Source organism: Coenobita brevimanus, chromosome 98, assembly GCF_032717465.1.
Source record: "Coenobita brevimanus isolate Jiangsu-jjx chromosome 98, ASM3271746v2, whole genome shotgun sequence".
NCBI classification, from domain to species: Eukaryota; Metazoa; Arthropoda; class Malacostraca; order Decapoda; family Coenobitidae; genus Coenobita; species Coenobita brevimanus.
Genome location: NC_137051.1, coordinates 1,781,507 through 1,809,505, shown reverse-complemented (window position 1 = coordinate 1,809,505; position 27,999 = coordinate 1,781,507). Strand labels below are relative to the sequence as shown.

The 27,999-nt window shown below is 41.8% G+C and overlaps 1 protein-coding gene across 1 annotated transcript in view; it reads right to left on the bottom strand.

Annotated features, from left to right (window-relative positions):
• FASN1 (Fatty acid synthase 1) overlaps positions 1-23,859 on the bottom strand; it is a 31,355-nt gene extending 7,496 nt beyond the window's left edge. Inside the window, exons 1-31 of the mRNA XM_080283858.1 lie at positions 23,846-23,859; positions 22,974-23,071; positions 19,373-19,532; positions 17,820-17,972; positions 17,160-17,333; positions 16,549-16,756; positions 16,107-16,338; positions 15,587-15,721; positions 15,287-15,382; positions 14,440-14,904; positions 13,915-14,151; positions 12,149-12,341; positions 11,575-11,804; positions 11,097-11,223; positions 10,364-10,538; positions 10,016-10,114; positions 9,713-9,872; positions 9,432-9,596; positions 8,250-8,457; positions 7,706-7,890; positions 6,128-6,454; positions 5,564-5,842; positions 5,158-5,357; positions 4,658-5,000; positions 3,882-4,064; positions 3,456-3,635; positions 2,576-2,774; positions 1,554-1,734; positions 903-1,173; positions 420-563; positions 44-212 (exon numbers count right to left, since the gene is read on the bottom strand). Coding sequence (XP_080139984.1) covers positions 44-212; positions 420-563; positions 903-1,173; positions 1,554-1,734; positions 2,576-2,774; positions 3,456-3,635; positions 3,882-4,064; positions 4,658-5,000; positions 5,158-5,357; positions 5,564-5,842; positions 6,128-6,454; positions 7,706-7,890; positions 8,250-8,457; positions 9,432-9,596; positions 9,713-9,872; positions 10,016-10,114; positions 10,364-10,538; positions 11,097-11,223; positions 11,575-11,804; positions 12,149-12,341; positions 13,915-14,151; positions 14,440-14,904; positions 15,287-15,382; positions 15,587-15,721; positions 16,107-16,338; positions 16,549-16,756; positions 17,160-17,333; positions 17,820-17,972; positions 19,373-19,532; positions 22,974-23,051 — 5,956 coding nt within the window. The 5' untranslated portion in view covers positions 23,052-23,071; positions 23,846-23,859. The remainder of the gene's footprint in view (positions 1-43; positions 213-419; positions 564-902; positions 1,174-1,553; positions 1,735-2,575; positions 2,775-3,455; positions 3,636-3,881; positions 4,065-4,657; positions 5,001-5,157; positions 5,358-5,563; positions 5,843-6,127; positions 6,455-7,705; positions 7,891-8,249; positions 8,458-9,431; positions 9,597-9,712; positions 9,873-10,015; positions 10,115-10,363; positions 10,539-11,096; positions 11,224-11,574; positions 11,805-12,148; positions 12,342-13,914; positions 14,152-14,439; positions 14,905-15,286; positions 15,383-15,586; positions 15,722-16,106; positions 16,339-16,548; positions 16,757-17,159; positions 17,334-17,819; positions 17,973-19,372; positions 19,533-22,973; positions 23,072-23,845) is intronic.
• Positions 23,860-27,999: the final 4,140 nt, after the last annotated feature.

Sequence of the window (27,999 nt, the reverse complement as noted above, 5' to 3'; positions counted from 1 at the left end):
CTTGACAATTTCTTCAACTTTATTACCATACATTTAAACTCACCAGGATTGCCTCTGCCACACGAGACACTGGAGAAGGTAACAAAGAGGTGGAGGTTGGGGCAAGTGCGACGAGAGGCAGCGTCCAGCGCCATGGCTCCGTCACCCTTCACACGGATCACACGCTTGAACTTCTCACTGTCCTGATTGTCTAGCAAAGCATCCTCCAGCACCTGACAAGGCCACGAAAGTCATCACTGTATGCCATCTTATTTGACATTCATTTTTGCAAAGACCACAAATACTTACATAAAACATCTATTAAAGTTCCACTGGTATTTTTAACACTGCTTTGCCACTTTTCCTCAATATCAGGAACAGTTGCATGGTACAAAGTGTGGAGTGAGTGGGAAGACTATAGATATGAGACAATAGCTCACCACAGCCAGATGGAAAATCCCGCCCACAGGCCCATCACGTGCAGCCTCAAGAAGCAATGCCATGGCACCATTGAGGTTGGAAGCATCCTGGGTCAATACACGCACCTGTACTCCATTTTCCTCTAGCTTCTTCACACACAGTGCCTGGAGAGAATAAAGCAAAATATAAGTAATACAAAAATATAATAATAATTCAAACAAAAACTATATTCTGTATGTATACAAAGTGACATTATTAGTGTTAAGAATAGTGAACATGAGTCTGGATTTATGGCAGTTTCACATCACATTAACAAGGTCTGGAGTGTAATTTAGCTGGGATATGCAAAACAAATATTGTCACCTGAATAGTAGTACACATTCATGAATTATACCACTTTCTGTAACCAGCACTTAAGTCCACTGTACTAGGGTTCATCTTAAAGTCATACTGTAAGAACAAGGTCTATCATTAACTGCAGCATGCCAAGGTTATTCCCTTACCTGGTACCCTGTGGTAATACCCCGGCGTGAAGTGAGCACAAGTTTCCTAGCCCCACGTTTCACCAACCACCCTGCCAACTCCAACCCAAGTCCTCCCAGGCCACCAGTAATGACATACACCAAGTGTGGGTTGGCAGTGAGGCGGGGCACAGCTGGGACAAGTGCGGAATCTTTCTTTTGTGGTGTAGGGATAGAAGCAGCATTCTCTGTGGCAGCTTCAGGATGTACTTCCAACACAACCTTGCCAATGTGCTTCCCTGTGGCCATGTACCTGTAGAATGAATAAATTACTAATAAACTGTACACAATATGTTCCTGTCAAATTATACTGTATGAACTAACAGACACTAGCTGCTACAGTCCATTACATGACTAATAAATTCACTTGATGTTAGTATTTTTTCAGCACAGGCACTGCATTAAGTAATATTTCACCATAATTCATTCAGCCAGAGGACATCTTGTCTGTTTTATTCAGACTACTGTCATGCAATCTTATTCAGCTTTAAGAAAGACTTCTTAATTGCTCAGAAACATACTTCACTAACCACTTTCCAGATGATTCATATCTTTCTAGCTAATGCCCTTCATTAGCTAAAATGGGATCTCTCTAAAAAAAGGCATTAACAGTAATTGCAATGACAGGCTCACCTGAAAGCGTCCTCTGCCTGGTCCCCTGTGAACAGCGTGTATGGCAGCGGTCTGACCACCCCAGCCTTGAGCCCTTCCTTGACGAGGATGTTGAGGCGCCGACGCTCCTCCTCGGATGCATCAAACAAAGAGTCCAGCAGGATACCATGGAAGGTCACATTCTTAAGGAAGATTGCCATGCCTGTTGGTGAACATGTCAAAATGGAATGTTTGACAAATCCTGTAACAGTACTTTAACCTTACCAATTAACAGATTTCATAAATACGATCACTACCAATACAATCCTAGTCTACGTCATAAAAAAAATGTTTCCAGTGTCTACTGGATCCCTTGGACTTACATGTTACTCTTTTGCATATCAAAAAGTATCATCAAACAAGGTCTAGTCAATCACCCTAGGCCTTAAATCTGAACCACGTAAGCAGTGTTCCAATGTTCCAAAGGTATCACCATTTCCTCATTCCCCACACTTCGACTGTATAACTTGTAACACAACCATTTTAAAATTCTAATGCTAACTTCTGAGTCTGACTAATCTTACATCAATGCACACTTTATCGCACAGTACAGGGTTATGGCTTTTCACTTAAGGGTATTCCCAGATATATCCAGCAGCCTAGGAATGACCTCTGGTAAGAGGACGTTAATGAAACCTATATTTAACCATTCCATTAAAAATGTTTGTAATAAGCTTGGCAAATGATGGAACCAAGAAATAGGCGCAGGATGTTACTGTAGAGAAACCGTGAATGACTATGTGAACTGGTGACAACAGTATTGGTAATTAAGGCTTGTCCACCTTAACTCTGTGGACATTTTCATTCTTTTATAACATTCTTGCCAGCTCAATGGCAAAATAAGACAATACTACAACACGCATCCTTTTCATAGCACTTCTTCCTGATCAGCATCATATTTTAACATTAATCTCTTGTTACAATTTGGCAGTCAAGATGGAAAAGTACCGTAGTGTTTTATGCAAAGTTATAGTCAACACAGCATAACATGCATGAGCACTCACCAAGGGCAGTGTTGTTGGCAAGATCAGCTTTGCCAATCTCCAGGAAGCGGCCATGTTCCTTAAGGCATCTGACAGAGGCCTGAAGCAGATCCCCGGCCAGAGAATTCAGCACCACATCAACCCCCTGTCCATTGGTATGCTCCATGATGTCATACTCAAAGCTGTCATCACGGGAGTTGCTGAAGTTCTCATCCCTCAACTGAAACCCAGATTTATTAATTTTACTCTCTCAAACTCCAGTAACTTATTCCTAGCTTCATATCTGGCATTAACTGGAAAGAATACAGACTAGTCCCGACAGGGAGAGTTAATGGAGACCGTATCAACACTCTGGCTCCTATGACTCAATCAGATGAATACCACTATCAGGCATTAGCTGAACCCTATTACTAGAGTTATCTTGTCTATACAAAGGTTAACTATGATCCTGGGTCACCCACACCCACAATCTCTGAAATGAGTAGCCTAGCTCCGAGCCCTCAGGTTCCAGCTGGGGCAAGAAAGGACTGGATAATGGATGGCGCTGGACTGTTAATAATGATGGTGATGAAAGATTTACTTAAGCAATGTAGTTTACATTCTCCAGATCAAATTAATTATATGTTCCAGTAGGTAACAGGAATACTCAAAATACGGAAACCAGTAATATATACATGTACAGTATGATAAAAGTTGTGTTTTCCATTTCATATTTGTCCAGACTTATCTCTTCAGTTGATATATATTCCTCTTTAATTAATGACAGAACAATGAAGCAGCTAAGGCACATCTTAATCCAGAACAGAATCAAAATGCACCACTCCCCAGATTCCATTTGAAACTGTATTAAAGTTAACTGATAGGCAAGCTAAACTCGGATGAGAAAATATGCTTGCTTTACCTGAGGGAAGCGCTTCTGCAGCACTTCCTTCTTTTGGCTGCTGCTGACTGTGGTGTAGACGGTGCATGATGCGGCCAGAGCGATGCTGATGGCTGCCTGGCCTACCCCACCTGACCCTGCATGGATGAGCACGCTCTCGCCTCGCTTCAACCCACCTCGTACCACCAGCGCATAGTATGCCTGAACAACAGATAATTATTATGCCACAAAATCTACAAAAGTCAAAAAAAGATTACTGAAATAAACTAACATAACCTAAAACAGTTATACACTACTGGAGAATTATCTATGGCATACCCCTACCAACAAGGTTAAACAACTGAAAAAAATGTCTACTTGAGAAAGAAATACAACATTGTATATTTATGGACATAAAACAAATGTCAGTATAAGTAAACACAAGTTGTGATCTGTGTCAGTACTTACGGTAGCATATACAACTGGTACAGTAGCTGCCTCCTGCATGGTCCAGGTGTCAGGGATGGGCCAGGTGAGGAGTGGGTCTGCCATGACTGATGTGGCCAGACCCCCGGCTGCAACCAGACCCATCACTCTCTCGCCGCTGCCTCCCCGACGCACACCAGCAAACTCCAAACCCAAGATGCAGTCCTGAACAAAATCAGTACCGGTATTAAAGCTACACAAAGATCATTAACATAACCCTGAGATATGGTAATACATCAGTGTACTGTGCACAATTATGTTTTTTTTTTAAATTATGAATTAGTACCAGAGGCATATCAGTCCCCTACCCATAGACTTGCTGCATTATGGAAGCTACTCTTTTGGCCTCTACCCCTCAGAGGAACTGACCACACAGTAATAAGCCCTATGGAGAAAACAAAAAATGGTACCCACGTATTCTGTGTCAAAAATAAAAACACACACACACACACACACACACACACATAGGGCATGCAAGAGGGGCCATAAATCCCTCTTCATTTGGCATCCAAGTGACTAGCACTGTTACAAGCAGCCTTTTATCTTCTACAGCACATCAGTGAGGAAGTATTGTAACACGACTTCATTTCTCCTACAATGTACAGTACCATACATCCCCATCAAGTCATGCTCTGGAACCTCACTTTCCAGACAAAAATGAAAATCAGGTATGATGAATAAAAGACTGCTTGAACTACATAAGCCACACAACACTGGCAGGTAACATGATGACAATACCAAATTCATATTAATCTTACTCTGGTTGCCTGATCTCCAGGCAGTGCATCAGGAGGGAGCTTCCCAGTGGCCACCATGATGTCCCTGAAGTTGAGTGGGGCATAGTGGACGTCACACACCACTGTGCTGGAATTGGTCTTCTCACAGGCCTCAGGTGAGGCCATCTGGAACCAAGTGAGGGAGGCCAGGTCTCCTCTGGTGGCCACATTAAGTAGGGCATCAGAGGATGGCTGTGGGGCAAGGGGGGCGAGAGGCAGGTGTCTATATGTCCCCCACTCTCCTCCTTCAAACACATTAATGGCCAAATCACTCTTCAGGATGTCTGGAATCACCTCAGCCTTACCTTCTGGCACAAACACACACCTGCACACAAACAAACTATAAGTCAGCTTCACTCCACTATCAATTAATAAAAATGCATGAAAAAAAAAAAAAAAATCCATAAGGTGAGGTTTAGTATCTATCAAGTAGAGAACTAGTATGAAATAACAAGGTACCATAGTAAAAAAAAAAAAATTACCTAAGCTTTTCTCCACCAGCTTCCCTTCGCAGACAGTTGACAAGGCCAAGAATACCAGAGGATGGTTCTTGTGATGAAAGAAGCCAGATTATGTCCTTACTGGCCGAGTGAACCTTCTCCTTGAGTGGAGCCACCCAGGAGAACTCTGTATCACTGGCACAAATCTCTAGGAGAGTGTGTGGGGATGGTGCATTCTGAATCTGAAGATAAGTAAAATAAATTGCTAAGTATTTTTTCCCACTGAATGTATGCCAGTTACCATTTGCATCACTAATTCCAAAAACTCACAGTGTCTAACAGATACAGTACTAGAAGAGTAGGATGTAGTACCAATGCATTCAAAATATTAAACACTAAAATCTTATTACAACTCCAGTACCCTTATGAAGACACTTAGGTACCATACCTTTCTCAATAGCATCAGTCCAAAAGTGTCCACAGCAGCAACTTCCACATAGCCAGCTTCCCTCAGCCTGTCTGTAACATCACTAGAATCCGTCAACACAAATAATCCTTCTGCCACCTTGTCCAAAGCAGCCACTTCCTGGGGTTGGTGCAGGACCAGGATGTGCGGTGGAGGAGAGAAGCAGGAGGCAAGGTCAGGTTTGGTGATGACTTCTTTTGTGGAGAAACGTTCCTGCTCCTCAGCTGTCAATTTCTTTGGTGAACTCAAGATGTACTCGACCTGTAAAGTTGATTACCCGTAATAGTCACCCATTTTACCTCTTGCAAAGAGTTGGGGTCTGGGGCTACATTATCATAATCCACAACACTGGAAGATAAATGATAAATAACAAAAAACTTTTATTGCACTAAGGGTGATTTAATGCTCTACCCTGCTAACTATCATGACCCTTTTCCCTACCTAAATATTATATTAGTCAGGTATGTACCAGTAAAGCTATGAACAAACTGAACAACCATTCTCATTATGTGTACCAGAAATTCAATTAAGAATTATAATTCTAACCATGAGCTGGGGTCTGGTGGCAGAAATACTCATGATTTTCTGTGCCAGGATAGAGTCAACAGGAAGTTCATCATCTGCCCTCTCCACCACCTTCAGCCGGGTGGTCAATGCATTCTCCAGTACCAGGTCCAGCAGCACCCCCAGGGCTGTCTCTTTGGTGAGACAGGAGGCCATAGGGTGGTCAGCAGTCAGTTTCAGTGGCACCACCTGGTAGGTCTCCAGCAGTGGCTGGTCTTGGGTTGGTCTCCTGGGTGCTAATGTGGCCTTCAGACCCTGGATGACAACACCCTGGCATCGGGTCACACCAATGCGTGGGTTGTGCTCCACCTGATGGCAAGATTTTTTTATTATGAACTTTTATTGCATTACAATTATCAACCTCATCCTGACCCATTTTCAACATTATTCACTTATCCTTACTCAAAGTCCTCTACAACATACATTTAAATATCACTGATGACAAAACTACTTTAATTCATGAAAAAAGTTGGTACAGCAAAACAACATTTTTACTGCACCAATACATCAGCTTAACCCCTTCAGTACAACCGAGACTTCTAGGCAAAGGAATATTCTCTCATCAAGAGCCAATATAATGTCTCTGTATTCAACTTAATGTACACTATTAATGTAAATGGTCTATGAACTACTTTATATACAATCATTTGGTGATAGCTAGAAAATATTATCCATCCATCAGTACATCATCAAATCCTATGTTGCCCCATGAGGAGCATAGGAACCTGGGGCTAGGCAAGTTGGTCCTGACATTTAAGATGAGAGTGACCTGCCCCACTCAACCCTAAGTGGCATTACATGAGCAATCCATCCATCCATCATCCACTCCTACGTTGCCCCATGAGGAGCATAGGAGCCCGGGGCTATGCAGTTGGTCCCAACATTTAAGATGAGTGTGACCAACCTCACTCATCCCTGAGTGGCAATACGTGAGCAATAAACCCCAACCACCCCTTGGATATAAATCTTCATTGGCTCAATCTGATTGGAGCACAATAATTACCCACTAAACCACCAGGCACCAAAATTTGGTTACATGGTTACCACCCAGCATAGTAAATGGTTTCCTGGTGTACAGGAAACCATTTGGCTTGTCACTCAGTGCAGAGTCACCCATAGGCAGAAGGAAGAGGAAAGAATGAAGGAACGAAAGACAGAAGAGGTAGTGTAAAGTCACACATAGGCAGAATGACGAGGAAAGAATGAAGGAAAGAAAGATAGAAGATGGAAGTAAAGGAAGGAGAAGACAGGGCAGACACCCAAGAGCAGCACTAAATCGAGTGAGTGGATGGTGGGAGCAATAACAAATTTATATATCTGTACTGTATATTGTCCTTTTTTTCCCATTATGATCACAGTAACCAAAAAATGTCTAAGCTTCACAGCTACCCTGTATAAAGGTAATTTCCCAGTTTCCCAAATTACTATACTGTACAAATTGTAAGAAAATAGCTGATATTCTGGAACACATCTTTGACATAAAAAGAAAAATCTATTAAAATTATGCTATCCCTAAATCATTCACAGAGTACACTGTACTTATTCCTGGAGCAGACTAACCTTCACTGTCCTGGTATCATCCTCGTGGATAACATTAGCATGGAAGTGTGCAGGGTGTACAGCCACCCTGCGGATCCTGGTGGGCAGCATGAGGGAGCGCTGCTTCGCTCCAATTAAAGAGAACTGCAACATTGTGTCCAGCAGGGCTATCCAGTTGTCCTGCCACATCACCTTACCCTCAGTGCCTACAAGACAAGTTTGGGGGTTTGAATTTAAAAATCAGCATACTTCATCCTGACCTCATTTCCCACATGTGGATGGAATGAGGAAGGCTCTACAAGCAATGATAAAAAAAGTACAGTACAGTAACAAAAAGTGAAAATTCATTTACTCAATATTCCAGATTCTCATAAGTATGCATGTAAAGTTTATCATCCAGTTCTACTGCTAAGCAAAGACCACAGCGCAGTCACTACCAGTACCTAAAATTCAGGGGAACATTTACTATAGTATATTTGCCCAAATTTCACAATTTGAACAAATGAAAATTTAAAGTTGGGTGATAGTTGTGCTTAATGCAAATATCTACATATCCTAAACTTACCATCAAGGTCAGCACTGGTGATGCCTTTGAAGACACTCCCATAGTGATATCCCCTCAGACGCAGCTCTCTATACACATCCTTCTGAGCTAGTTGCATTGTGGAGGAGTGGACAACTTCAGTCTGCAGCTGTGAGGTCACGTGATCCCCACCCTGGTCTGCCCCAACATGGATGCGTCCAGAGGCAGCCACAGTATCACTAACCACAACCTTAGATACCAGATGTATGTCAGTAGTGATTTTTGCAGCAAGTGTAAAACAAGATGCTGCTTTTAACCCTTTCACTCTGGATTCTGCACTTAGGCATCCATAACGCCACATGATTTCACTTAACTGAAAGAAGTCTAAGCTGCAAAGCCTTCCAGAACTACCTTGAGTAATTCTTTCACTGCTACATCACTGGATTTCATTTAATCCAACACCAGATGAATTTCAGTCAAGAGAAATCCAGGCGGTCAAAGGACTGGAGATGCAAGAGCCTTTATGTCCTCCAAATGAGAAACTTAAAACACACACACACACACTTTTTTTTTTTTTTTTTTAATGTGTCAGATTCTGGGCAAAGGCATCAGGGCTTATCAATTTTTCTTTTTAAACCTTCAACCAAAGGATGAATTTTTATTTTTATTCTTGCTATCTCCAGACATTAAAGCACCTTGGGAAGACTTCTGAAAGGAAGAAAAAGAGCTTACAAAAACCATGTAGCTTCTCCCATTAACCCCCACTGGGTTGATTCTTTGAGGTCGTTTTCCTCCCCAAAGCCGTTTTAAAACCAATTTAAATTGTACCTACACAAGGTTTGCACCTTGGCCCATGCAAGCCATTGTGCCTCACAAGGTTTGCAGCTCAGAAAAAAAAAAATAAATAAATTTAAAAAAATAAAATTTTAGAAGAGTTAAAGTATCTGGGATAGCAGGAATATTGACAAGGAGTCACATTTTTCCCTAACTTCAACACAAACCCCAGTGAATCACTACCCATCTCATGCTCTCTCTCTGCAAAGTAATGCAAGTGAAAAGGCATCACCATAGTAAAGAGGATTAATTGTTTCCCTTAACTTACCCATAAACCTTAAACTCTCCCTTGGCTAAGAGAAGCAAAACAGAATAAAGCAAAAAAAGAGATTCCATGGAAGGGGTTATAATTTTTTTCCCTAACAAACCTCATCAGCAATGACCACATACCTCAAACTCTCCCTTGGCCAGGAGGACTCTGACAGTCAGTGTGGTGGAGGAACCAGGTGTTGTGGACAGGACAGTGGCCTGGTGCAGCTTCACATCCAGAAAGGTAACTGGGGTCTCCTGCCATGATGTTCCTTGCAGACGACACACTGCCTGCCACGCGAACACCTAACGTGATGGGTCAGAGGGTTAGCCATTTCATTCATGCAAGCTGGAAGATATTCACTGACTGTACTTTGCAACTTATGTAAAAATATGCAAACTTTCACACTTATTTTTCTTACCATGTATCCAGTGGCTGGTACAAGTACACGACCATCAATTTTATGACCCTCAAGGTAGCTGTAGGTATCGGAGTCGAGGGCCACTTTCACCTGGTACTCTGGCCCACCTGATCCCCCACTGCTGAATTTTGCCACGTCCCACTCCTGGTTGTGATTCCACCTGTGGCACATTGCACTCAGATTCACATATCTATACAAGTCTGGTAACATTTAAGTATTCTTGTCATACCTATTGATAATACAAAGAAACAAATGGCAAGCAATGAATGATGCACACTCACTACACATTGTTAGTAGAGTTACCTGAGAAGGCTGGCAATGGATGGTGTGGAGGATGGTACTGGGAACATGACTGGAGGGTACAATGCACTAACATCCACACTAACACCAGCCATGTACAACCTGTAAACAACCATTACCAACTTTTACACTATACCATTTTACAATAAAAATTTTTTCATACAACTTATACTGCAAATCAGTGAAAACTGGCACCTCTGCTTTACAAATAGCTATGACATTCTAAGTAGCAATTATTCTATAATATGCTGTAAGCATAAAAGCTGATGTGAACATAAAAAAGGAGACAACCAGAACTATGATAACTGCTGATACAATACATATTTCAACAGAATCAAGCACAGCACTTACTTTCCCAGTGCCTCCAAGAAGTGGCCAATGGTCGAGGTGGCTTCTTTCCTCATTAGAGGGATGGGTGTGACGGTAGGGAATGAGCGGCGCAGCACAGCCTGAAGCAGACCATGGGGGGACACCTCCAATGCAATAGCACCCTCAGGAATCTTGCTAAGAGCCTCCACAAACAGAACTGAAAGTCCAGATGACAATTTAACTTAACCAACTTGTACTCAGTTACAGTTATCATGCATATTGTTCTCAGTTCCGGTAGAATGTTATCCAAAAGTGGAACAATACCTCATGCACTCAGTAATAAAGCAAGAATGTGCTCCACCATGACTTAATGCTCAATCAGTTTAAACCAATAACTGCAGTTTTACTTTAAACAATTAACCAACTGGACTAACCATATAAACCAAGGACAGCCTAAACTGCTTTATATGAAACCTTATTGTGCAATCTTAAAGTGTAAAAAAAAGACAAACATGACATTACTGGCAACAAAAATGACAGGTAGGAAAAAGAAAAAAAAAAAATCCTTTTAACACTAACAAAAACTTCTGAACATTACCACAGCAATAACCTACTGAAAGACAAGGTTAAGTCAAGGAATTACACTAGTAGAAACCCATCAATAAAAGACATAACTAAAAGAAGACAAGGTGATGCAAATTATATGAGTAAAAACCCAGAAACAATGACAACTAAACAAAAGTCAAAACAAATATGGAAAACCATCGATACTAACCAGGAGAGAGTAGGTTGTTGACGAGGTAGTGGGGTGAGGCAGTAGCACTTTGAGGCGTCCCCCACTCACTCTCCGGTACCGACGTGCTCACCCAACGCTGGGACCTCTGATGCGACACTGGGATAATCTGTACAAATTCCACATTCTAATCATTCCTTTAACTCCAGAATAATCACATCTTCATTCTATCTGGCCTCCCACAGTGAAGTGGTCAGAAAAGCATGCAATTTTGCTCAACATACTGTACTGTAATGATAATATTTACTCTCAACAAGTGATACAGGTAAGTATAGTACAGTATTAACCAAATAACAAACTTAAAATATACATAAAATAAGCAGCACAGCATTAAAATAAACAGAACTCCATTACTTTACCTATTTCTAACCTTAAACACTGTACCAAGTAAAGCTAAAAACCCACTTTACCAAGATAAAACCTAATCCAGGCTTGTAAAGTGCTAAGACATTAAGCTGACCTTTGTAAGCTCCTGTAGGAGGCGTGGTGCAGCAGCCCTGAGGGAGGGGTGGTGGAAGGCAATCCCCTCAGACCTGACAGCCCGGCAAAACACACCCTGACTTGTAAGCTGCTCAGACACCTCCTCCATGGCTGCCTTGGGTCCAGACAGTGTCACAGAGTCATGCCCATTATGACATGCCACAATCATGCCATCTTTACACCACTTTTCAGCCTCAGTTGCACTAAGCCCTGAAAAACAAAGAGACTGATGAACATATAAATGCATCTTACCCCTACTGCACAACACAAAGGCATGCTACTACACAAGTAATAAAATATCCATGAGTCCTACTGTATCACTATGTATAATTTCTAATGCAATTCACTCTAACAAAAGCATTTCTAATAAAAAGAGTAATATAGGCAAACCATTACTAATTCCAAAAAGTAAAAGCAAACCTGCATATCCCAATACATTGTCTTCCCACCGTTTTCAATGAGAAAACTGTACAATACATATGGTGTTTTTTAATATACAAGTACTGTTCATGGTTAATGATGCCCAACATTGCAAATGATTGTACAATACTTACCAACAGCTGCCATAGCTCCTGGTGGCAGGGTAGCTTCCTGCACGGCACGGCCTCGCCAGTATGCAGCTTGTACTATCTGTTCTGCTGTCAGGGCACCGTCAGCATACGCACAACCCAGTTCACCCACACTGTGACCCACCAGTCCGGACACTTCTTGCACTCCTATGCTTCTTAGCACATCAACAAGACCAACCTGACAAAATATATTTACTATGTGCACTAAAAATGGTAAATGAGAGTAGTGTAATGACAAAATGCTCATTAAAGCATTAATGTTTTCAAATTAATATACTAGGTACCTTTTTCTCATTACCCGAGATTAATTATAGTAAAGTGTATCATATTTCAAACATACTACACATTATCTATCTATCTATCCACAGCCCGACGCCCTAATCCCACAAAGGGTGGCCACAGACAAAACGTCTCCAAGTTTCTGTCACCCACCATTTGACTACCCTCCCCTCAACTCACCCCCCCCTCCCTCATATACCTCTCAACTCCATCCCTCCACCTCATCCTCGGCCTACCCCTCCCTCTCACTCCCTCCACCTCACCTACATACACCCTCTTAGTCAGTCTTTCATTCTCCATTCTCTCCACACGTCCAAACCACCTCAGTGTATTTCTCCTTATCTACTCAACCACGGCCACATCCACCCCACAACGTTCCTTCACTTCTTCATTTGTCAACCTTTCCCTCCATGTCACTCCACATGCTCCTCTCAAGTAACTCATTTCCACTGCTCTCACTCTTGACATGTTCCCCTCTTGCAAGGTCCACGCCTCGCTTCCATATGTCAGGGTAGGGATCACAATACTATCATGCAGTGACTTCTTAACTTCCATACTCACCTCTCTATTTCTCATCACTGCTTTCAGTGAACCAACAACCTTCCTTCTCTGCCGTACCCTTTCACGCACTTCATCCCCCAAAGTTCCATCCTTACTCATCACACTACCCAAGTACTTGAATGCACTCACACTCTCCATATCCTCACCATCCAACCTCACTGTACATTCTGTGACTTCATTCCTCTCAAACACCATAACTTTACTTTTGTTTACATTAACTTTTAGCTTCCTCCTCCTACACACTGTCCCAAATTCATTCACCAAACCTTGCAATTCCCATTCATCTTCACTCAACAATACTGTATCATCAGCAAACAGCAACAATGGAATCTTCCAAATCTCACCCTCATTCATTAGAGCCACCCCCACATCCACTGCCCTACCCTGCACCTCCTTTACAACCCCATCCATGTATATATTAAACAGCCATGGAGACATCACACAACCCTGTTTCAGTCCCACATTGAGATCAAAGAACTCACTCAGCTCACCATCCATGGCACCATAGCCCTAGCTCCTTTGTACATACTCTTCACAGCATTCAACAATTTCCCATCCACTCCATATATTCTTAATACTGGTATGAATTTTCCAACTGCACATACATTTTATTTTGCATACCCTAAATTAAAGCATCAGACTACTAGGGTCACTATTTAATGATTCATATTTTCTTCAACTGCCTATCACATGCTGTATATGTAGAATTTACACAGTATGCAATAACTAATTTTATTCTTCCAATCATCAGTTTTACTCTGCTCCCTTTTTTTTTTTCTCTCTCTCTCTCCTCTGAAGATTAAATACCAGTATAACCTTCATTTCCCGACAATACAAGAGGTCTCTCTGAAGCTGGATAGCATAAACATTACATCCTCAGATTTTATGAATTAATAAAAGATAGGCGTTACCTGCATGGCAGCAATGGTTGAGAAGCTGGCAATAGTGGATGCCATGGCAGCTGGGTCCTGGCTGGTTAGTACGTCCATCAGGTCCAGCCCTAGAGGCTTTAGGGCAGTGTGGCACCTCCTCATGGCCGCAGCAAACACAGGCAGTTGCATCAGGGCACCACCGCACCCCGTCCACTGAGATCCCATGCCAGAGAACACCAACCAAAGAGGACGTGGGGTCGGGGAAACTTCTGAAGTCTAGTGGAGTGGTAGGAAGCAATTTTTTAACAATACAGTGTGTAGATATACTGTACTTACCTGCACAATATGATACTCTCAAGCATTCTTAAACTATCAAATGGGAAATAAATGGGAAATGCCAATTACCCTGCACACACTGAACATATGGTACTGTAAGGAGTAGAACCATCTCCTACCAGCAGAAGATCATATGATATGCATTAAGTGGCTCTTATTTTTAAGTTCTTTATTGTAAATCACCTTTAAACAACTTAATGACATTACAACTTCATTATGATATTTTACCTGAACAACATTCTTCCCAGAGTTGACGACAGTGAATCCTCGGCAGGGATGCGAGTTGGTCGGCATGTCTGAGAGTTTGTCCAACAGAGAGTAGAGAGCTGGTGTGCCCTTCTCCCTCACACCCTCCAGCAGGGTAGTCACTCCCTCCTCAGTGCGTCCTGCTCCCACCACCAGCCTCGGCATGTTGTCATGGGTGTTGCTTGCATTGAGGCTGTCAGTGGCATCCTTTTCCACTTTATCAAAGGATATATTGCATGTTGATTGAACTTCATTTGTGCTGCCATTGGAAAGTGGACTACTACTTTGCACTGAGGGGATGAGGACATGAGTGGGACCAGGAGACGGGACTTGGGGTGTGGAAAGAGTGCCGGGGGAGCGAAGAAGAACATGGACATTGGCTCCACCAAAGCCAAAGCTGTTAACAGCGGCATATCCTCCTGGCCAATGGGTATTCTCACTCACAACCTGATAAATTACAAAATGAACTGATCAGCAGTCAGTGGATAATCTGTAAAACCAGAATATTTCCAGTATTCCCCATACATGAAGTAACCATTACACAACTGAGTCCCAAAGATCTACATTAATTAACTTAAACCTCTAATTCTCTAGGTTTTACATAAACCCTAAAGCTGAACAATATAAAAGTAAGTCTATGATTACTGTATATATCCTTCACTCTCATCTTCAATGTCGGGACCAACTGCCTAGCCCCGGGCTCCTACGCTCCTCATGGGGCAATGTAGGAATGGATGATGGATTATTTATCCCTTTCTCTGATTATGTGTACAGGCACAATATATTTCATATTTGTCTTCAAGTCCCAAGAGTCAAAACCATGGTCTACCTTTATTCTGCCATCAAGGAGTGCTGGGATCTCAGGGTTGGGTGTGGAAAAGTGCAGGTTCCCAGGCAGTTCCTTCCGCTGCATGGCAAGCAGCACCTGTGACATAAACAAGAATGCCAGTCAGTCAAAATTGTACAGCCATCTGGAATAAGAAGGTGAAGCTAAGAGTGAAATTTTTTTTAAATGGCTCTACTTTCCATTACGACATTATAACCAGTGTCCAATTAAGAAAATATATATATATATTTCTGTTAGCACTGAAGTCTACAAGATCTCGATACAACTCTACTGTTCCTTTACCTTAACAATAGAGCAGAGGCCTGAAGCTGGCTCAGAGTGTCCCATGTTGGACTTCACAGAACCCATGAGCAGTGGCGAGGAGCGACCAGAGCAAAACACTTCTGCTAAAGCTCCAACCTCTTGGGGGTCACCAGCCTATGCATCATACATACATAAACAGTATTAAACACCTACAGTTCAGCATAAAATGTAAACAGTCTAGACAATGGCTGAAAAAGTAGTAAGTGCCAAAAGGAAACAAGAATGAACCAAACAAAATATGCTTAAAAACTATCAGAATGTCAGTATAAGGTACATATACTGTATGTAAATGCTAATCATTCACTATATATTATATACCAGTGTGCAAATATATATACATATATATATATATACACATACAGTATATGTTATAAGGAAGCTTTTGAATTTATGAAACACATACAGTAACAGTAACTTGAATTTATCGTGTTTCTCAAATTATGGAGGCTAGAGTGCTTGTATGCACACAAAAACGGTACTTTGAAAATTGTTCACTGACCTTGGTGCCAGTGCCATGAGCCTCAACATATGAAACTTGTTGGGGAGAGACTCCTGAGCTGGCATACACTTCTTCTAGAAGCTGCCTCTGTACGGCACCAGAGGGGAAGGTAACACCCTCCGCCTTGTGGCCATCTGTGTTGGCACGGGCGTGTACCAGGTCAGCATACACTCTCCGGGCTTCACACCCACGCTGCAGTAGTATGACCACTGCTGCCTCACTCCTGACATACCTGATGAACAGAACACATCTGAAGAATTTTCACAATATTTTCATGAACATGTTGCTGTCGACCCAGGCTTCTCTGGATGAGAAAAAATTTGACAGGAGGTGACAAGACTACGACACTGGAGGAATAATAGAACTGAACATATATTCCAGTTTCAAGCTGCATTATGTTATATGCCATATTGTCAACAAAGTACTCATGCAGAGTACCTACCCATTGCCAGAAGCATCAAAGGACTTGCACTTGCCATCAGCTGCAAGCATGTTGAGAGCATTGAACTGCAAGGAGTTCTGCGGTTTCAAGGTCAAGTTGGTGCCTCCTACAATGGCCGCCTCTATCTCCCCCTCACTCACGGCTTGCCAGGCCTGCTGCAGCGCCATCATTGAAGATGAACAAGCTGTGTCGATGGCAAAGCTTGGACCTGTGGGAACACAGAGTTAGAAATGGCATGGTATTTTTCTGATAGTAGAATATTCTAGACATACAGACTCTTACAAAACAGGAAGGTCCATACATACTGTGCTAGCATATGAGATTACAGAATATGAATGAGTCTGCAGTGTTGCAAGCTGAAACGTCATACTTAGCAATGGTATGCAATTATTTACATATGCAATGAAATTTACAGTCATTTCCATAATTTCATAAGAAGGACAACAAAGGACAGAGCTCTGTTAACTCATAATTTCTGAAATAATCCAAAAAAAACCTGACTTCTTCCCCTCCTACGGATGGAAAGAGGCAGGATCCAGATGCACGAAAAGTGCATTTTATACATTTACACTGTACTAGTGTTGAAAAAAAAAAAAAATCCTCCACCGTACCCTTTAAGTCAAAGGTGTAGGAAATGCGGTTGGCAAGCATGGCGCGGCAGCATCCGGTGAGAGCATATCCGGACACTGAGGCTGGGTCGGATGTCCATACCTCCTCTGTCTCACTGCTGCTCACTCCGACGTACACACCCACACGACGACCACGCAGCTCACTTGGGTTCAGACCTAGGGCAGGAGAGGATACTGTAATATCTACTGGACAGAGTATGCATTATGATCATATACCTGACTGTACTGGATACTCTATACATCATCATCATCCTGACTTACCAACCTAAAGATGGAGTAAGGTATAATCCAGAACAAGAAATAATAAAGTTTAAAACTGGGAAAACTTAGCAGCATACTGTGGAATGTGCCACTGTAAGAAAAACAACTTTATGGAAAAATGGCTTTCCTAAAAAAAAAAAAAAGTAAAAGTAAATCCTTGTTATATGCTGCATTTTTAAACCTTTTCAAAATTATTACACATTAAAAGACTTCCCATTAAAGTTACACTGCTACATGAACAACTGATGCAAGGGTCTTCACTTACAGTACAGTACCAACTACAATACTGTAGAGGAATAAATCTGATTTTTTTTTTAATGCATCCTTGGTAATAATGATGATTTGGGCTACTGTCTTTAACAACAACAACAACCTCTTTACCAGCATCAAGTATGGCCTCATATGTGAGCTCCAGCAAGATCCGCAGTTGTGGGTCCATAGCGTGAGCCTGACGGGGGGACACACCGAAGAATGAGCTGTCAAAGTAGCTCAGGTCTAGCAGCTTCCCAGAGCGACATGGCAGTCCGTGTATGCCTGCAAGTGGTTGGTGCAGGTGGATGAAGTAGGAAAACTCTCATGGTCCAGCTAATACCATAGTTTTATTCAGCTGAGAGTCAAACAAGACTAAGCATCTATATCCATAAATTAACCCTCTTATGGTCAATAAACATCTTGTATTCTACTCCATCTAACACCAAATGATTCTATTAAGATGAAATTAAATCATTAGACCCAGTGTTCAGAGTCGAGCAATGATTAAAGCTGTATCCTTACTTTATCCCTTTCCCCAACTACTTTCCATCACTAACTTTCTATGCTAGTTATGTTTATTCAGCTTAGGATAGAGCATTAGAAGTCTAGTGCTGTAGTAAAGATATATACAGTACTGCATTTCATTATCTTCTGCATTACTAAAAGTCTGCCATTACCCAAATAAAAGTCTACCAGTAGTGAGAAATCAAGGCGACATTATCAGTGAAGGATTAATTACAGTGATCAATACAATATCCTGCATTTCACCACCATCACGCAAATCATACACCATGAACAAATCTTATACACTCAATCCTCGTAAATCGCGTGTTCATAAATCACGGCTTGGTGGCCGTCAGACTGCCGGCAACCTTAAATCACTGTTAAGTCACAAAAATCGCAGATCTAGGCACCCAAGTGGGCCTTCTCCGAGGAGAACCGTAAACCGCGGCATTCAAACTGAAAATTGCAACCCAACAACCAATCACCGCATGTCCCTGGTGGCATATGTGCATACTAATGCCACTATGTTGTTGTTGTTGTTCTTGTCCCGCCAGTCCGCACACTACAGACCGTCGCCATGGAGTACGAGAGTTACCTGCCTTTTTTGTGCAACTTCCCCCCACCTCCTACCTGCCATGGCCCCTCCCAACACCCCAATGAAGTGCTCTAAGCAGTATGGTGTCAAGACGCTGCCACAGTTGTCGTACAGTCAACGTTTGGAGCTCATTTGTCGTGTTGAGAGGGGAGAGACGTTTTCGAAGCTGGTGAAAGAGTTTGGGATGAACATGTGCTGAGAGGTAAGTTCTTCCCAACACCACCCCACTCCATTCACTTAAGCAATTTCGTCATAGGATTAAGGCGAGATCCCTTAATACATGCACTGAATATTCCTTAATTTGTATGATTGTGTTTGATGGTGCCTAGATAGGTGTAGGTGGGGTGCTGTGGGGGTGAGTTAGCCAAAGTCCAGACCCAAATTAATTTTTCACATAAGAGTTATTATTCATAAATCACGGAATTCATAAATCACGGCAGTGGTCCAGACCCAAATTGCCGCGATTTAAGAGGACTGAGTGTACATGTACTGTATATAGTACAGGGGACACCACCACCACCAATCGTTATCAACCATCATAATCCTATTTCTCTTATTAGTTGGAACTTGGTAAGACACTAACCTGGGGTCCAACGTCTATCGTCCTCAGTGACCATATCAACGCCGCCATACAAGTTCGAGGCAAATTCTTCGACGCTGGAGCTCTCTGGGAAGCGGCCAGACATACCACTCACCACCACTGCCTCCCTGCACACACTGGCACCCCCAGACTTCCTATCATCCTGCAGAAGAGACAAGGAAGATTGATGAAGACTAAAATGCTTGAGTGAAGAATGCAATGACAATGAAAAACTGGCAACTGAATAAACAGAAAGGATGGTTGAAGGGTGAAACTGTGGACCAAGCATGAGTGAAGTATAAGTGAGGTCTGTGCAAATGAGTGAAGTGTGAAAGTGAGGGCTTGGGATGAGTAAAGCGAGTGTGCGGGCTGAGTATGAGGTACCAGTATTAGTGAAGATTCATCGTGTTAGGAATGAGCATGAGTAACTGGTTGAAGTGAGGATTGAGAACTGGTGAAGAGTTACGTCAGGTCTGAGCATTAATGAAGAGCGAAGGTAAGGAATGGGTGAAATGTGAAAGTAACAACTCGGTGGGAGTGAAAAAAAAAAAAAAAAAAAAAAACTGTGCAGCTACAACACTGCTAACATTTATAACCCATAATACTGTATATGATATCTTGTTACAGACTGCATTCCTACCAGCCCTGAAAGCAGAATGTTTGGTATACAATCTTGGTTCACAGACTACACTGCTACAGATTCCACGATGGACAAACACACATGAATCAGCAACGCCAGGCAGAATGTACGTGACAGCCGAGCTACCCGTTGGCTTCACTTGTTTCATCATGTGACAGGGTGAGATTACTTCCTGCCCCCTCTGATCAAGCACTGGAAACAAGTCCAAGATACTCGCCCTTTGTAGTATTGCGTACTATTAACTATCAAATTTACACATTCATGTACAGCTTGGTGAAACAACATTAGTTACTGCACCCTTACCACATTTAAAAAAAAAAAAAAAAAAAAAAAAAAAAAAAAATCACCCCTTGGAGTGGATTTGGCTCATGTCTAATGCTTACGGAAAATACACTCACGCTGCCTAATAAAAAGAAGCTGAGTAAAATTGAGGGATCATAGTGAATAATCGGGGAATCATGTCATTAGTGAACGGTAGGAGACGAGGAGCCGAATGAAATATGGGGAGGGGGGGCTGATTTTAAGTGGAGGGGGGGCACTGATTTAAGCGGTGTTAGTGTGAATACATTGAGTTATCAGGAAGTTGGGGGGGGGGGAGACAATGTAGGGGCATATGGAAATATAACTTATTTTAAGTTGGTAAAAATCGCATCAGAAATACCAAGGAGACTGAACAATGAGATGACAGGGGTAGCAGGAGAAGCAGGGTCGTATTAATGTTACAATTATTGGTACCGTAGTACATATAGACACTGTGGTATTAGTGCTGATGACATGATAAACTCTAGCACAATGTTAATAACAAGTTGTACAAATGTACAGTACAACTTACAAGTATGCAGGCTGTAACAGGAAAAAAAAATAAAGTTTTCAAATCTTTTCCACCACTAAAACCTTTATTTTACTTCCATCCCAATACTCAAGGCACATGAAAGCGTTGCATGACTGCTTACTTCTTTTACCGTACCTTTTGGAGAAAACCTTGATTTACCACAATCTGAGTTTCCCTCACTGCACTTCTTGCCGCATTTTTTCCCTTCTTTTTTACTCTGAACACTGAATTGCAAGAAAACTCCTGTTACTTTTTTATCAGGAGAGAGGAGGAAGTGTGGCATAAAAAAAAAATGATAATACAAGGTGGCGTTACAATGCTTTATAAAAAAAAAACCTAACAGAAATAAATAAAAAATAAGCACCTGGCTGCGGTGAAAGTATGAACACATACACTTGCATTAGACAAAATACATAACTACATCATTGGCGGTGAAGATGTTTGTGTGCCAGCTGTATCCAATTCAAAATTTTGGGACAGCTTAAAAATAAAAAGGGGGAGGATCTGCTTAATAGTACTTTGCATATGTGTGTGTGTGTGTGTGTGTGTGTGTGTGTGGTCAGCTTATACCATCTCATACCTTGTAGTTTTCTTCCTACCGTTTTTCAAGCCTTTTCAGGTGTTAGTGCATTTTTTCATACCCCTTTTGAAAGTTCCTGTGCAACTGTTGTCCTGCTACCTCATCAACCATGTATGAAAAAATCTGTTGGAGGATTTTTTCTTGGGGGGGGGGAATCTAATAGCTTACCACATCTCGCAATTACCATTATCCTCCATAAGTGCATCACTTTTCCTCCCCAGCTCCTTCCTTGTTGATGTTGAGGTCATTGTTACTTTCACCGCCGCTCTTCCTCCTCAGTCCTTTCACCACCTCTCTTCCTCAGTCCATTTGAAGACTTTTTTTTTTTTTTTTTAACCGCTGTTCTGACAATCTTTTGGTCTACTCGAGTTTCCTATCAATTATCTCCAGGTTCAGTTTACTAAAGTTTCCCTACAAATCAAGTTTTCTTTAACGGTCACGCCTCTTCATGTCACCGGCGCTTGAACATTGGCAACAGGTCGGTCCTAGCAAAGTCACTATTTCTATACTATTTGCACTTTAATTTGTCCCAATACTGCCATCAAATGCTGATATACTGCAACAGATTAACTATAGAATATGGAGCTAATCTTATGGAAAGCAGGTTGAACCGTAGCAGTCTTCACATTGCCACTGGGACACGTGAAATAAATTGCAAGGGGACAAACATCGAGTTTAAGTTAAAATGAAAAGCCCAATATCGTTTTCCACATATTAAACTTGTATATACCAGCCTAATCCAACTTCACAGCTATAATTTACCCGTGGGCAGCTAAAACCCAACTCTCCTCTGATTGCTTACCCGTGTGAAAATGAAACAATGCATTTACAAAACTTTACCTCTATACATTTCACGAAAACTCAAGTGCAGAGTTATAACGCTTCATATAGCTCACTAATAACACGTTGATAGATAGTCAAACTGCATCGATTAACATCACTTTGTCAACAGCTCAATATACTGTTAAGCTGCCATATCCTACACTACATAGGTCGCATACTAGAAACTTCTTAAACACAATCAATAGGTGTGTGTGTGTGTGTGTGTGTGTGTGTGTGTGTGTGTGTAAAGGGAAAAGCCCAATTGGTTGCTGGGTGGGGCCGCTGCAACAGAGAGAGAGAGAGAGAGAGAGAGAGAGAGAGAGAGAGAGAGAGAGAGAGAGAGAAATGCTCAAAACCGGAAATCCTCAAATTCTAGCATATAATCCCCTCTTAATTTTGTGCATTCTTCCCGAGATTATTCAACATATTTTGAATTACGACTAACTTCCTGGAAAAAAGTGCAAAGCCACACAAGCGGGAAGGAAAAAAAATTGAGGAAAATATGAATTACACGAGAGAGAGAGAGAGAAAGAGAAAGAGAGAGAGAGAGAGAGAGAGAGAGAGAGAGAGAGAGAATCAAATAAAACAAAGCATTTACCTTGTTGCTCCCTAAGTGTCAACAAGTGGGTTGGTGGAGGGTTAGTGCCCCTCCCCGTAAAACAACTCAGAGTCAAGTGGCCACCCCTTACGGGATTATGGCGTCTGGCAATAGATAGATAAATAGATTTACCTTGTGCGGCGGTGAGAGTTGGGAGATGACGCGGTGTGGCGGTTTGGAGGAGACAACTGTTTCTGCGTAGGCCGGCATCGTTACTTTTAATTCTCACACTGAAATTAATGAATAAATACATCACATACTACTCACAGTATACAGCAAATATGCAAATGAATTGAACTGCATTTCCACATATAAAGAGGAAAGTATATAAATTACATATCACTATTGCACTACAGCATATAAAAAAGAATGACAAAACTTTCACAACACAGTAACACACGAAATACACCCAAAACTTTCACATCACGGTAAAATCACTACCAAATAACTAAAAATATACACTACTATCATGTTATTCAAAAGAGCATCAACTGCTACTCTAAGCTGCATCACAAGATAAAAATATATCAATTACATTAACTAACCAAGGAAGGAACCGATGACACCCCTTCACACTTCAAAACTATCATATGAACATCAATAAACCACACTGAAAACCCCTACAGCTCAGTAACTGCTACATATTTAACAGCCTACATGCTTTAGGACTCGCACTTTTTCTTATTCAAATATTCTGTACAGTATATTAACTACAGCATGACTTCATATATCCCACTTATAATTCCTACAAGGCTTCCACCAATCTGATCCGAGACTAGTGAATAACTTGTTTTCCTGCCACAGGCCAATCCTAAATACCTGCTTAATACACTACTGACGGTAAATGTACTGCCAAAACACTGGAAAACTAGTGCTTTGTTTCCAATTACCATTAATAATAAATAGAGCTAGGAGGATACAACACATGCATAAATACACCATACTGTAGTTCCACCAGACAGATTTTAATATGAAAACACTTGCACACTAATTCGAGTACTTACAGTGTAATTTAAACACAGTAGGCTGTTTCCAAACTTGCTTAACTTGTCACCACTACAACTGTCCCAGTCTACACCTTGGCGGAACTGTAATCCCAGCGATGTTCACCTTCACACTGGCCGAGCAGATGTGTCTCTCTCTTTATAATTTCCTCCAACACCAATTTCCAGCGCGGGTCTGGGCCGAGGTGGGACCACGGCGGGTGAGCCAATGGGAGACCGTGTCGCCGTGACGTCACACCTCAGCCCCCGCTCCACCAATCACCGGTCGGGTTGCCTCGATGTGGCGTGATGCTCCTTGCAAAAGTTTCGCTGCAGGACTTATCGTTCAAGTTGCTATTGATCCCTTAACGTGGCATCGTGAATGAGCGATAAATGACCTCATGGCAACAAGGAGCCCAGCTGGAGTGGGTGCTGGGAAGTGGTTCAACCTTACATAATAAAGTGACCCTGCGGACGTCTTCAGTACCTCACCTTCAATGAGGGAAAGGGCGAGGGTACACACCACACAAAAAACACCCAAGGACAAGGCAAATTAAAAGTCTAATGGTAGATGTTTTATTATTTGCACCAGCACATTTCAGCCGAACATCCTTTTTGTGACAATCGTGAAAATAAGTCCAGAAACTGAAATACAAATCACAAACCTAAATAAAATTGCCTTTAAACATTCTGGTCCATGCAAATGTTATGACACAAGCGTATATGAAAAAGTCAAACTAAAAAGTAGGCGAGTCATCCGTAAGAATAAAAGCACCACCACCACCACCACAATAATAATAATAATAATAATAATAATAACAGGCTAAATAATAATCCATACTGACCATGCGTTTAAATCTAGTGTAAGGAATGCTATCCGTGTCAATATTAACTGCTTTACAATTTATAACTACTCAAACTTGACTATCACCAGACATAAAGCAATAAATGTACAGGTAATTAGTAGTACATGATGTGTGTGTACAGATAATTACGCGAATAAATGAATAAATGACTAAAATAAAAGGGATGCGGTTAACACGGAGATGACGTAACAATCATAGGGGACTAAATCATGTCACTCTACACACACACACACACACACACACACACACATCATGTCACTCTTCCCATACCACACACACACACACACACACACACACACACACACACACACACACACGGTAAAATGATCCTCTTTTATTCTTGATTCGTTATTTGATCTAGGTTATTATCATGTCTGGACTGCGGAAGAGGGGGAATACTGTGTGTGTGTGTGTGTGTGTGTGTGTGTGTGTGTGTGTGTATGTGTGTGTGTATGTGTGTGTGTGAGAGAGAGAGAGAGAGGAGTATCATGCCCATAATTCTCGTTTCCGCATAATTGCAAAACCTAACGACCCTCGGTAAAATCACAAGTTACACTCCAACACATCAACTTCAAAATCATGTCTCTTTTTCCTTTCTTCCCCCTTCAAACTCATTTTTTTTTTTCTTCTTGACAAGGCCACGCGCATAAATAAAAACTGGTATACCATTTTTTTCCAACAAAGACGGCAGAATAAGAAATCAGACAATAAAGATATCGCGAAGGAATGTTATGAACAGGACGTAGAGTGACTGCATGGTCTTTTCTGCCACTGAGCTACGTGAAATAAACTGCAAAAGGACGGAAACCGGTTAGTAAGAGAGAGAGAGTCATAGTAACCATGGAGATTCTCACGATTTAGTTTTCGAGTGATCCCAGTTCGTCAGATGAACTGATAAAAGGAATGTCCATCACGGCTGCGGGGTCCTTCATCAGCCTCTGGACACGTGGACATGGACGCGTATTCTCGTCGACTGAGGAAGCTCCCTAACACCTTTTCCTATGAACTTTATTTTGCTTATTACACTTTACCGTCCTATATTAATTACACACATCCTTCCAAATAAATAACGTACAAAAGGATATTAACCATCTATTCTAATAATCGCTATGGAAGGCGTTACGTAAATCCATCCAATATCGCCAACTTCTGCATAAATAACGTACAAAAAATCGCTAAGGAAGAGACGACGAGAATACTGTACAAGCGAAGGAGTTACCATGCGCTACCCAACCAGCCACCGTCGCTCCTTTCCAAACCACAAATCAATTTCTTTCATCTAAGGGAACTGGGTTAATTTCACAACCTGAATACTCGGTCGTGGGTGCGTGAGATGCGGTGGGACTTGGTTGTGGATAAGAATGAGTCTCCTTGGTTTCTACTCAAGTTTCCCGTCTTGGCCATCACCTGTGCTTGGGGGTTAGGGATTTAATACAGGTGAAAGAAGCCAACTATAACCTCATTATAACTCCAACTCCCTTTTCAGTATACCCCCACCCCCTATTCAGTATAACCCCAACCCCCTATTCAGTATAACTCCACCATCATTTCAGTATACCCCCACCCCCTATTCAGTATAACCCCAACCCCCTATTTAGTATAACCCCAACCCCCTATTCAGTATAACCCCAACCCCCTATTCAGTATAACCCCAACCCCCTATTCAGTATACCCCCACCACCTTTTCAGTATACCTCCACCACCTTTTCAGTATAACCCCAACCCCCTATTCACTATAACCCAACCCCCTAACCAGTATAACCCCAACCTCCTGTTCAATATGACTACCAACACATCTTCGCAAAATAAATAAATAAATAAACTCCCAAAACACAAAATCATTCCTCACCCAAGGGAGTTATAACACTGGGCGTATCGATACTTAAGAAGTCAGGTACACAAATTTATACCAAACTTACAACAAAGTGACGAAGGGTGAGGAGAGGTGTGAATGAAGTGGCAAAAGGGTCTAATGAAGTGTAGGTGAAGTGAGGTGTGAAGAGGCTGAAAATACGCCTCCTTACGCTCACAATTGTCCCTATATTTTGTGGGTTATATTATTGATGAGCTTTACTTTCTTATTATTTATATGCTGAAGCTTTGCCTGGTAGCGATACATATACAGGGTTTTCATATATACACTTACTCACAACCACTTTATTTCATTGTCTGTAATAAAGCCTCTGATGTCGACTTATTCTTCATGTCTCTTGTCCATTACTGATGACCCTCACTTTATTGCATATTTTACTGAAGCTGTTAGTCTGTTTTTACTCTAACTTGGCCCAGATTGTCGTCCTTTTGCAACATATTTCACATCCCTCAGTGGCAGAAAAAGACGACACTACAGCTCTAACTCCTTTCCACAGAACTTCATGACAAACACCGTATTCTAGTGCTAATGCATTCTTACAACTCAGCATTCATGATGGAGAGATGGCAATTTTAGCCCGAGTTAGAGTAAAAAGAGTATCGTGTCTGTATTTCCACTGTGGCGACACGTGTACAGGGAGGGTGGGGGGGGGGTCTCACATATTATGCCCTCATTCAAAAATAACTTGAAATAAAAGTGCGTGGGATGACATGCGAGTGGAGCAGCCCAGTGATATGACTGAACGCAGCGTGGGTGAAGCGAGGTAGTACACGTGAAGAGGGGCTGATAGCTTAATTTGTTCTCAATTAACGTAAACGGTGTGATGAGTGAGAGGGGTTAACTAAAGATCTGGTAAAATGTAGGGTGGGTTAGGTGGGTTGCTGGGTGAGTTAGGTGGGTTGCTAGGTGGGTTAGGTGAGCTGCAGGGTGGGCTAGGTGAGGTTAGGTGCCCTATGACGTAATTATAGGCTCTGAGTCATCTACCCTTTCAGTCCGATGATGCGTTCTCGATTTTATTTTTGCTACTACCAAAGATTTGACTTAGGGGAGACTTTTCAATCTTAAGTGGTTAGACAGATCCATCATTACCTCCCTAACTACCATACTTTCTTTACCTTGATTACAATATCCTCATTACCTTGACTACAATATCCTCTTTACCTTGACTATTATATCCTCTTTACCTTGACTACTATATACTCTTTCCCTTGACTACAATATCCTGTTTACCTTGACATGGCCTAGATCTTCACCCGCATGTAACATTCCACATAGTTCAGTGACAACAAAAGACAATACTACGGCTCTTCATCCTCTCCACAACACGTATTCTTTTTCTTTTTTTTCGTGGCTAGTATCATATTCTGTATTAAATGTAACAACTCAGCATTAAAGATGGGCAGACGGCAATTTTAGGCCAGGTTAGAGTAAACGAA